At 41.3% G+C, this 12,487-nt stretch overlaps 1 protein-coding gene across 1 annotated transcript in view; it reads right to left on the reverse strand.

Moving 5' to 3' along the window:
- Positions 1 to 6,921: 6,921 nt before the first annotated feature.
- HEATR2 (HEAT repeat containing 2) overlaps positions 6,922 to 12,487 on the reverse strand; it is a 28,465-nt gene continuing 22,899 nt past the window's right edge. Inside the window, exons 10-13 of the mRNA XM_008947332.1 lie at positions 10,976 to 11,126; positions 9,480 to 9,636; positions 7,566 to 7,757; positions 6,922 to 7,061 (exon numbers count right to left, since the gene is read on the reverse strand). Coding sequence (XP_008945580.1) covers positions 6,922 to 7,061; positions 7,566 to 7,757; positions 9,480 to 9,636; positions 10,976 to 11,126 — 640 coding nt within the window. The remainder of the gene's footprint in view (positions 7,062 to 7,565; positions 7,758 to 9,479; positions 9,637 to 10,975; positions 11,127 to 12,487) is intronic.

Consider the following 12,487-nt stretch of genomic DNA (forward strand, 5'->3'; position numbering starts at 1 on the left):
CACGCACCCCGCCATGGCGGCACCACCCCAGCCTCCGCGGCCTTGCCCTTCCCTGCCTGGGGCTCTTCCCTCGGGCAGCACCGGCCTGCCGGCAGCCGCAACCAAGCTGCTCCCCGCCTCGGCCTCCCCCTCCGCAAAAATGGAGCCTCTGGAGTCAGAAACGCTGAAGAAACGAGGAGTGTTACCTCTAACTTCCACTTTGGCCTCTGTTGCTTGGATCCCCGCTGACTTTCTTTCCCAGTATTTCTGCGTCTCCCCTCGTCGTTTCCTCCCACTCAGTCTTTCTTGGATTTTCTTTCCCTTTCGCTTGCCGTTCTCCTTTAACATGTGCTTGCACAACACGCCCAGCCACTCCTTGGGATTTAAGAGCTTTGGATCCCGCACTACGCTCAAGTGAGCTTCACGAGCTTCACCGGTGCCAACACCAGGCTACTGTAACAGCTGGACAACTGCATGAAAAAGAAATGTCACAGGCCTGCTCCGGGCAGAGAAGTTATGGCATGAAACAAGCCCTATTGTTCAAATATTTGGGGAACGTATGCAAATACACTCAATTTGAAATCTGTGTCTGAGTCACGTTGTGTTAAACATTTAGCCTCCCTGAGCCTACAGTTTTCTCGCAGGCATCGCAATGCTGGGCGCTGCAGGCAAAGATGGTTCACATAGCAGCAAACAGAATAGGGACTGTGTCACTTGAGAAAGGGTAATCAACCCAAAAATTGTTATTTACTTGTGCATGAAAGAGAAATGACTCAGCTTGCTGGGAAAGACTGGGTAATAAATGTGTAATTATCAAATAAATAAACAGACTCTGTGTACTTGTTTGGATACAAAATGGATAAAAGCAGCTAATCCTTAAGAAACAGAAAAAGGTGCAAAATAAAGATGTTCACTTGAGACATTAGCTGATGTCGTTGTAGCACTGATTTTAGGCAAACACTGTTTATTTTAAAAGAGCTTTTTTAAGATGCTGCAGGCAAAGTTGAGCTGATCCCAGTAACACTTGGAAGCCAGCAGATAATTTGGCAAGACGTGCAGCCCCTCACCAGCAGCCTCCTCCCACCACACGGCTGAATGCTTTGCAGAAGGGTAAATCATCTCACTTCTCTGACTGCCCCTTCTCTTTCTGTACTTACTCCACACCTGTTTTCTTGTCTTTAGAACAGACAATACTCAAGGGCTTAAGACAGTCAGGACAAGATCACTTCTTCGTTTAAATCTGCCTGAAATTGTTTAGTGGTCTGAGGCCCGGCTGCCTTGGGGATGTTTCTTCCCCGTTCCCCTGGAGCCCAGCCAGGGCAGGCTGTGCTCCGTGCTGGCAGGACGGGGCATGTCGTGCTCCCCGGGCGCTGCTCCAGCTCCCCGCGCTGCTCTGACTTGTCCCAAGCAGTTGTTTTTCCATCAGGACCAGGCCAAGAGGCTGGAGGAGAATGGCTCACACGCAGCTTTCCCTCCGCTCCTCAGCTATGGGGAGCAATAGAGCCTTTGGCTTCTAGGATTTAAGGAAAACTTGATCAGATGTCCCAGTTTTCTTAAAAGAAGCTGGTACATTTAGGGACTTAATTTTTCCATGTTTCGGAAGAAACTGCTTTGATGCAAGCAAAAATTCTTTCAAAGTTTTTCAGCAATGATCTCTGAATGTAAAGTGGGCTCAATTTTATCGGCTAAGCTGAAGCCTGTAGCAAAACAGTCCGTAAGAATAAAAACTGATCACATTAAAAATGTTTCAGTCTTAACACTGCAGAGGACAATTATTAATTTAGGGGGGAAAAGCTTTATTAATTGACACCAGGTACAGTCTGCAATACAAGGCCCATGTTTCTCTAGTCCTACTCCTTCTTTCCTTCCCTGCATGATTCCTACTCCCATTCCCAGGGCACGCCTGCACTCACACCTAGCAGAACTGTTCTGCTCCACGTTCTGGTCCGTGCTGTCAAGGGGCACAGGTCCCCATAGCAATTGAGGGTGACAGAAGCCGGCGTGCCGAGGTGTTTCTGACTGGTACCAGTGGGCACTGGGCACGGCCTGCTGCTGTGCGGGTTGGAGAGGGTGAAACGTGGTGCTCCGCAGGGTCACGGGGGACCAGCACCCCATGGGTAGGTACATCACCAGGCTGGGACTGCTGGGCAGGGGACAGTGCTCTGTGACGGGTCAGGGGGGCCCGAAGGTGCTGGGGAAGCACCCCAGTGACTCAGTGGAGCTCAGCAGCAGCCTGTGGAGAGATGCTGGGGTCAGGGTGCTGGAGCAACGCCTGGCAGGGGTGTGCTGGGCAAGGTGGATGCTGTAGGGTCCCCAGTGTGAGGGAGTGTGGTGAACTTTATGTCTGAGGCTGGGAAGATGATCCTATATATTAATCAATATCAAAAAGACCTAAAATATCTGGAAATCTGATTTCTTGCTCATCAAAGAAAAAGTTTCTCACCATCTGCATCACACTCTGTGGTTGAACTCATCAGGGCCCTTTCTCCACATCATCATTGCTGTCAGCCGAAGGCAATGGATGCTGCATACAGAGCAATTAGGTTCTCAGTTAAAGGGGGCTGCAAAGCACTTCAATTCAATTTTGCCACTAGATCCTGCCACCATCCTGACTTACAGGGGATTTCAGACATTAACAAGAAAAGCCGATTACATCCAAGGCAGGCTGACAGAGCAGCCGTTCTCCTCATGGCTCTCATCTGCTGCTTCATCTCATGATGCTGTTCATGAGCTTCCCTGGGGGATTGATCACAGTAAATGGACACAAGCCTGTTAACTGTAATTTTTGTTGATCCTTCAGCTGCCTAATAATGAAGACTTTTTTCCTTGATTTTTCTTTCCCTCTTTTTAAAAGGTGGTTAGAGCTCCACGTGAAGGGCTGAGGCACAGAGCAGTCCGTTACGTATCCACTAGGACCAGATCTGATCTTTACCCAACAGCTCCTCACCTTCCCATGCAGTGATCCTAACACAGATCCTGCAAATGAAACAGAAACTTGGCTCCTCTCAAATCAGCAGTGGACTTCCATGGGCCAAGGTGTTACTGTATGTCTGGGGCAATGCTCTAGGGTGTTTGTGTTGTGCAGACAAGAGATTTCCCACAGGTGAGATAAAGCCTATGCAATAACCCAGCAGAACTCTAATCTCTCTCTCTCTAACTATAGTTATTATACTATAGTAACTTAAATATAGTAAATAAAATAATAAATAACTTATAATAGCATATTATGTTTATATTATAATAGTATAGAATTTTACTATATATACACTTTTATTATATATTTTCTATATATCATTATTATATTTTTACTATCTTATATATAGTAAAACTCTATACTACATACTATATTATAGTAATACTGTACTATTATAGTTTTATATATACACTATGTCATATAAAACTATACTAGGTACTGTATGAGTTATTTCTGGTTATTTCCCATTATAACTGGGAAGTTATACTAAAATAGCTGAAGTTCTGCATGTAGAGATTAGAGTAGACTCAGGTTCTGGTGGGTTCTTCCAGCTGGCAGTAACTACCTGGTTCCAGCTGGAGGTGGCTCCCCGGGAGCAGTGGGTGCACAGGCAGAGGAGGTGTGCTAGCACATCCTTCCCGTGGGCTCAGGTGCTCGGCGTGCTGCTGGACAGGGCAGCCAGACTGCCTGCCATCTGCCGAAAGCGTTCCTCAGGAAATCTGCAGATTGCCTCTAAGGACCCACATGGAAGAGAAGCGGATGGATCTGTGAAGATACTTAACCTCCGGGCTCCCCTCAGAATGCTTTCTGGTGTAAACTTTATCTCACACCCCAGGTGCCTCATTTGATAGTGCCTTCTCAATGTCTAATTACTTGTTTCTATTTCAGGTAGTCAACAAATATTTAGAAGGTTCTATATTCAGTTAGACAAATGCATTCACTTACCAAAAACTTTGTTTTGCTGAGAATCCGAGTCCCAGGATCCTGCACAGCAGGTCTTCCAGCTTAGAAGGAAGAGGGCAGAAGCACATCTGTTCGTCACAGGAAGGGCAGGGCTAAAGCCTGCTTATCTAAAGAGCCTGAAAGTTCGAGATAAGTTTTGCCCCCCAAAAAAATGTCCTTGCTTAAAACTTATGTAATGAATACGGTCCTAGTAACATGCCATGAACACAAAATCTAGTACATGTAATAGCTCATCTAGCAAAACAGGAAAAAATCACACATTTCAGTGTTGTTCCTACTGCTGCAGTAAAAGCTTGAGGCTGATAAAGTTGAAACTCAAAGGAAATAACCTTAAAACACAGGCTCATACATCATCTGGAGAAGACTGGATAATAGTGCTTCTCTGTAAAGGGGTTTGAGAAATTTGGGTTATGTATGCTCAAGTGTGGTGTGGTAAACTATAAGCAGAGGCAGCACGTTGTTGAAGTTCTATGTCCAGAACACCTTCTAATAAAAGGACGTACTGGCGGATATCTGCTTTGTCCCTGGGCTTGTGCATTAACAAGACCAGGTTGCTGTTTAATGTGTCTCTGAAGGACTATGAGAATATTCAAGTCAAGAAGCTCTCCTGGCTCTGAAGAAAAAAACTGGTTAGTTGAACAATGCGGAGATTTTGCTTTGGAAGGCAACCCACAATGGACTGTTCTGAAAGATAACAGAGAGCTCAACATATGCAGAAAAAAATTCCCAGCCTGCTGAAGATATGAAGCTTGAATACTTCAGCTCTTACTGTTTGTGTTCCAGCCCTAGAACACTTTGAAAAACTTTGAGCAGATTTCACTTCACCTAAGAAGGTTCTCTTCTCTAATTGTAACGTCATGCTCAAGGTTGGGTTTTCAAATATCTCGTCTTTAAATCACAGGAGTAATTAAAAACACATGCCCAACATTTGCACTGCAGCTATCATAAGGCTGCAGTTAGTGGTAAAGTCAAAGAATCTAAATTTTGTCAACAGAGGAAGCTAAAAAAATTGTGCCTGTGTTAAGTAAGATTTATTTGGGGGACTTTCAAAGGAACTTTACAATAAGAACTGGGTTGTCATCGCTGAAATGAAACTTTAGGTTCCATAGGAGGAACCTGCTCTTTTGCAGCACTTTGAAACACTATTTATTTTGAGAACAGAGTGTTGAATGAAAATGCCGAGAATAGTTGCTAGGTTAGTTACACAGTCTATTTCCAATCTAAGTTTGCTTTTTAATCATTGATTAGACTAAGGAAACAATTTAATGGAATCACAGAATAGTAGAGGCTAGAAGAGGCCTCTGGAGTTTCGTAGTCCAAATACCTGCCCAAGCAGAGTCAGGTGGAACAGGTTTCCTAGAACTGTTTGACTATCTCCAAGGCTGGAGACTCCACAACCTCTTCACTCTAATGTTTTCTAGGGATTTTTATTTCACCCACATTGAGCCTTCTAAGAATTTCAGCTGTTGTTCCAGTCATAGTGAGTTAAATAGTTGCTAGTCTTTAGTCAACTAGAATGCTGCTCAATAGGAGTGGTTATATTTTGGCTTTCCATGAAAAGAAAAGTCAACTTCAAAGACAGTAGATACAATCTAAAATGAGCATCCTATTCTACAGGAATGCAAAATAGCTTTTGGATCTGTAAGAAACTACTTGATTATTCTGTATCCTTAGTACTATTGTCCCTTTTTGGTAGAATTTTCAAAGCAAGCTAGTATTTTGTGGAGAAATAGCCATGAGTTTGCATGCCTTAGCTTTTAAGCTAGGAATATGACTTGTGGATGTAATCTCTCTCGAATGCTTCTGTGGGAATGCAAGTAGATATTGCTGTAAACAGATCAGGGTTTGGTGAACAATCGTGTCACAAGCCTGAAAAGGTAAAGTTAGCTCAGAAGCATAAACAAACATGAGGACTTCCTACAGCATAAGGAGCATTCCCAAACCCCACTGAGCCTGTTTTTAGACTTGATACAAAGACAACACACTTGGGAGTCAGAAGTCAAAAAGCACTTTTGGTCTGTAATACAGATATCTAAAAAAAAAAAATTAAAAAATCAGGATCCCCATTTTCCAGGATTTCTGTGTGAAATAAATAGCATATGACCCCCCAGTGATGCAGGCAAGAATCTGGGAGCTTATTTACTTTATCACACAGCTGAGACTGTAAGACAACACTAAAAATATACACTACAAGAGTATTTTTAAAAAATAAACAAAGCTTTAACCTAATGTTGCAGAATTTAATTTCAAAGTGATACGCAACCATATGTTGCTTGCTTTCCAAGGCACAATGGTATAAACATATAAACCACAGATCTGTTACATTTAATAAAAAAATATACATACTGTTAATCTAAAAGACAAAACAGCACATTTCCTCCTACTTATAACAAACCTTAATTTAAAAAAGGTCATCTTTGTTCAGTCGTTAAATGTAATACACTGACAATAAAAACTCTTCCTTCAGTAACACCTGCTCAGAACATGTCCCTGTTATACCAGCAGAAGTACTCACAGCATTATTAAAGTTTTGCTGCACTATGCAGGATAAGTTTAGCTGTTTTTTTCCCCCAGTAAAACTGACCCTCACAGACATGTCTCTGCCAAGTCTGCACATTATCCAGAGTTTGAAACACTCCCTGAAAGACTGAGTCTTTGCTGAATTACATTAATAACTTTGACATTAGAATATTTGTTAAACAAATCATCTTTCTCAATTGTAGCATCAAATTCCTGAAAAACATTCCTCCTTCAAACCTTGTATCTGAAACACTTCCAATGTGAAGTGAATTAAAACATTGTTTTATTGCTAGCAAACACAAAGAACTGTTCAAATGGCAAAGAACACAGAATTCTACCAATCTGACTTTTAAATGAGCCAATAGTAAACTTACAAAGAAAAAACAACCTATTGCTCAAACTCTCTCAGGTAAATGAAAATATGAAAGTAGTCCAGATGATACTTATTTCACAAGCAGTTGACTGAGCAGAAGTGCAGCACAGCTTCACAAAGCCGGTCCTCTGGCTGACTGGATGTGATGCAGCAGCTGATTACAGTAGGCTGGTGTTCGATGCTTATGTACAACCCCTCCAATTTCTTTCACAAGCAGTTCTGGATATAGAACGCTTCCTTCTTTTAAAACTTCTGTAAAACAAAAATATGGTTCAGAAATCATTAGCCACTCTCTGTTTGTTTGTCCAAGTTTCCTCTAAGTAGCTGAAAGCTAACCTGGAAGTTGTTCTTTTACAAGCTGTGCAGTTATGACAACCTGATTCCTCCCTCATTTGCTGAGGTCTGTATTTTGACATTTATGTGCTTAAACACAGCCTGACACACTAATAAATTCTAAAGAATACATCAGGCAAGCTAGGATATGATCACTACCTGCAATGGTTAGTGTTTGTGCTCTGTATCCCATTTACCAAGTCTCCTGACCCACCAGATGCAACAATATTCCTGCTCTGGTGAATGCTCAATAAAACATTACATTTTGCATACAGGTAAATGTCTGAGCTCACACTCACTGAAACCCAAAGCAAAGCTGCCACCCTGTTAGGATTAGCCTCTAGTTGTATGCACTACTTTCATATAACACTTGAAAACATGGTTTAAAAAGCATTGTGAGAAACGCATGACTGAAAATCATACCTAGGACTGCATTTTGGGTATTTTGATCTGGGTCATCGAGATGTATCAGCAGTTCTTGGTACAGAAACTCAATGTGACTTTCCATTGAGGACTTCATGTCACTGTCCTTTAGACACTGAAACCAGTTGGTTAAGGTGTGAGCAGCTGCCAGTCGTACGTCACATGAAGCATCATCCAATCGCTTTAAAACTTCTGAAAAGGAGCATATGCATAACCAGACAGCACTGTCAACAGCAAAGCTACCTTCTACCTTTGAAAGTGCAAACGTTATGGTCATCCCAAAATTATGGCTGTGTTTATGACATTTCTGTCCTTTGAATGTTGGGAATACACACAGTACATTGTTCCTAAAAGCACCCGGTGAACTGTCACTGCATTGTTACGGCCTCAAGAACATTAAAAGAAATGTACAAAATTATTTAGGTTAATTGAATATTCTCTAGCACTCTTTCCAACAAGGTACTACGATTGTCTATTAACGTGTTACAAAAGTACAAAGTTTAGGCATTTCTGTGCTCTATAAAGTACAGTATTTCTATAAAATATTGCTATTTCAGTGAATGGCTGCATTGCAGGCTATTTGAACATGTGAGATGCAAAGATACACTTGGACAACTGTCTGTTCATCTATTTCTCCAAAATAAAAATGTTCGTTGTTAGATTTCTACTGTGCCATGTAAGAAAAAGTATCAGTTATTAAAATGCTGATTTGGGGAAAGTCTGATTCATTTCTATATACCTGAAAACATATATCATGTTCCATAGTACTGACTGTACTTCTCATTCATTATTGAGCATTTAAACATCATCCTAAGAAGCATTACAGCTAATAGCTCTATTGGTCATTACAGCACTCTAGGTTAGGGTTTTCACCTTCCTTTTTATTTTTAAATTAAAAAGTCCAACCCACTACCTATTCAGGCCTATTTATGGTACAATGAAATGGTTTGCTCTTGGCACTCTGACACACAGCGAGGAGAACAATGTGACTTCCATTTATATAATGCATTACTGTTCTGCTCTCACTATAGTTAGAACATTATTTCACACAGTCCAAACTAGGAAGCAATGCAGATGAAATACTGGCAAGCCTTGCCAAGACCGTACTATTGAGTGAGGTTCCATCTAGTGGTGTAAGGTGTAATAACGCTGGGAATACTCAGTTCTGCTCAACCCGGAGCGAGGGAACCTCCCAAGGACATTGACTGGTCTGCAATACACCACCTCAACATGAAACACTACAGTTAAAAAGTTACTACAGAAAGGCCCTGCAAGAAGCAAGTGCTGCTGGAGTAACACTCAACAACTCCTGTTCAAGTGTTTAACAACAAAAACGTGTGTGTACTTTATATACTTGCAGTCTCACCAGCTTAAGACCATGTTTTAGTCTCTGCAGGCTTAAGATGTTAAATTGCCTCTCACACACTAAAATGCTGCTGGTGGTATGCCTCCATGCAGCACTTTACTTCTTCCAGTTACTCTGGGGGAGAACTAACCAGCTAGTTAAAAACACCAGATGAGAGAACACAGAAACAGCATTACAGTGTGTGTATGGGAGTGAAATAAGAATGGCTGAGAAACTGAGCCCACACAAAATCTGCCCGTTTGCACCTCAGACTGTCTGAAGGCTTTTTGCTCATGCCATTAAAGCCAGATGCCACAGTGACATCCAGCATTTTTTGCCATGCCCAGGTATGTATTACTGCTCTCACTGCTCCCAGCTGCAGTGAATCTGCAGGTCAGGCTGACATCCTGCACAGTGAATCCTACAGCTCTGCAGTGACTGCCTGCTGCTCCACCACGATGCTTTTCACCCTTAAAAGCTGATCTAACTACAACACTTCAGGTGAAAAAGCAACTGTAGTTCTTCAACACAGAGATCTGAATTTAAAACAAAAAAACTTTTACACTTACCTGTGTAAGTGTTTTTAAATTTATCTTCATCAAACTGCCTCCCACAGACTTTTAAAACAACACCAATGATACGACAAGCCATCAGTCGAGCAATTTTAGAGTCTTCATCCAAGGCAGCAATAATTTGGGGCATTAGCCCATCTTTGACTTTTAAGACCTAAAATTAAAAGGAAAAACACAGAAGAACAGCTGCTTTTCAGTCACTCTAAAACAACATGCTTACTGGTTACATCAGCTACCATTAGATCTGATCCATACTAGCTTGCTTAATTTAAAAAGAAAAAGTTAGCTACTAAAGTTAACCTGAAAATCTTGGAAGTTGCACAGATCTATTTTTGCCTCTAAATAAGCCTGGGAAATGCAAATCTGCCAGCTGATCATCCAGTTCATGAATGCCCACCATATAGGCTGATAAGCTTTATGTAACTTGTAAAAGCTTTAAGCTTAATTGCCTTTTTATTTTTAAAAACCTGTCGGCAAAACTTTAAATAATTTGGAGACCAAGATTATGTGTAGGTACCAGTAGATGGTGCTCTTATTCTAAAAGGAAGCTTTTAAGTAAAGACTGCTGGAATACAATTTTTTTAAGTGAGTTTGGTAACTTGACTTTAACATGTACATTAATACAAAAAAGGCATTAAGGCAGTGATTAAAAAAAAAGTTTAACTAGAACAGTAGTCTCTAATATAAGTGTTTCTGTATATGTGAACTAAACCAGTTACATGTGTTTAAGTGCTTTGTTCAGTTAAGGTCTGTTATAAAGACAAAAAAAAGATGAACATGTAATAACATTTTAATTCCATTTATTTAAATAAAGTGCCCTTATATTTAATGTATTTCCAGTGCATCATTTCAAAATGCTATTTTTGTTTAGCAAACAAGCTTCACAAACCCCCTCAGACTCAACTACTCCTTAATCACTGTGGTGAGTAATGTTTAAGTGTACTCCTTGTTAGCTCTCTACTTCAGTTGCTACAGACACTCTTCAAGTTCTATCTCAAGTCCTCCTTCCCTTTCCAGGAATCTTTTAGATTCTGCCCTCCCCTAATGGACCTGTGGTCTCCAAGGCAACCAGACAATTTGTCTTTGCCACATTACCCCAAAGCATGTCCTGGCCAGCTCCAGTGCTGCTGTGCAGACCCTGGCTAAGGGGCCATAATGTCAAGTACCCAAGTTGTTGTGCTAATAGTGATTAATATTTTGTGCTACACAACTGACCTTATGCTAGAACAAAGATCTACAGAATCTGATGATGGTGGGCTCTACAGCTCACATACTGCTAGCCTCAGGTCTCTTATGAAGGTATCACTGTCCCTCCACTACTGATCAGTTCAGTTAGCACTCGATTACAACTAATCAATTTGATAAAGAAAACAATATGTCCAACTGAAAATATTATTTACCATGAGGATTTATTGTTTTTAGCTCTTTGCATTTATTTTGTGTTCCTGCCTAAGATTTCAAAGTACATTTGATGAGAGAGAGAGAGTATTTACCTCTTCTGGTGAAAGCATTTCACAGTGAATAAGAGCCCAAAGGCACGATACAGCTGTAGTGCGGATGGCAGCTGCTGTTCTTCCAGCATGCCACAGCAGATTAGGAGCCAGGATGTCTTTTATCACAGTCTCAAGGTAGCTAGGGAACAGCCTGAAGCCAAAAACAAGAAAGCAAAATAAAGGTTCAGGAGAAAGTGATAAAGAGACTGACTAGGTAAAAAAGAATTTTCTGTCACAGAAACAGGCAGAAAAGGGGAAAAAGAAAAGGCTCTGTTAAAAAAAATAAATAAAATCTTATAAGCCAATATGATTATAATGTATATGATAAGCTTTTCATAACTTAATTTTTCTAGATAACATTTAAACAAATACCTAACATGCATAGAAAGGGGAGGCTAGACTTTCTCCCACTTCAGACAATGCACGTGACTCACTGTGTTATCTTGGTAAACTACTTACCCTCTCTGCCTCATTTTCTCCATCTGTGAGTGGAGATAACACCCCATATGAATACTGTGAGGATTCATTAATATTTGTAAGGCCCTTTGAGACTTTCCAGCATAAAGTATTTATCACGTGAAAAGTATGAAAGCTATGGATGAGACCTGAGCTCCTGATACTGCAGGGAGTCTGCATCGAATGCTTCAGCTTTCCCTTGCCTCAGAACCTCACCTCCCTCAAGGAGGAGAGGTCTGTAGGATTCGGATGGTGCCAGGCCCAGTACTAGCTTGTTTTCATTATGAAGACACAAATCTGTGCTGTTTCTGCTGGGGCTTTTTCTCCTCCTCTGTTGGATGGGCTAATATAATGTTAAATGTAGCTGTGAGAGTCAGCGATTGCAATAGGCAGCATTCCCCCACATCCATTTCATTCCAGCTCAGGCAAATTAAGATAAAAAGATATAGATCTTACACACAAATGAAAAAAAGATGTGTGCCTAGCTGTGACTAGGTAACTAAGGCTCAGGTTATTCCCTGCACCTCTGTGTCTAAGAAAGCAGCTGGCAGTGTGTAAAACAGATGGTCAAACCCCAAGATAAATCTACCTGGACTTGTGTCCCACCCCGTTCAAATTCCCCCCCAGACCTGGACTGTGGCCACCTGAGTGCAAAACAGTACATCACCACCCTGGTGTTGCTGACTTTCCTAAGAGCCCTGCATTTCCAGGATGAACAGCTGGCTCCTACAGAGATGTGCCAAGCCACAGGAGGAACAGAATGGGTAGATGTTAACAATGAACTGTTGTCACTATGTATTTTTGAAAAACATCCCCACAGTAGCAAAACAAAATCCTCCAGCAATAATCTGTCAATGAAAAATTCCATAATATTGCATGAATGTAATAAGAAATGTAATTGTATCTACTTTCTTCCTGTAAATACCCTTGACTTACTGCAGTTAGAGCATGTCAGCCAGGTATGACCTGACTGAAGCTTGTCCAGCCAGCCTGCCAGGCCTCAGCTGCACACACACAAATCTGAAAATCTCTGTCTTCAACATGAAAAAAGAGATC

This window comes from Merops nubicus, unplaced genomic scaffold (assembly GCF_000691845.1).
Source record: "Merops nubicus isolate BGI_N331 unplaced genomic scaffold, ASM69184v1 scaffold20559, whole genome shotgun sequence".
Taxonomy (NCBI): domain Eukaryota; kingdom Metazoa; phylum Chordata; class Aves; order Coraciiformes; family Meropidae; genus Merops; species Merops nubicus.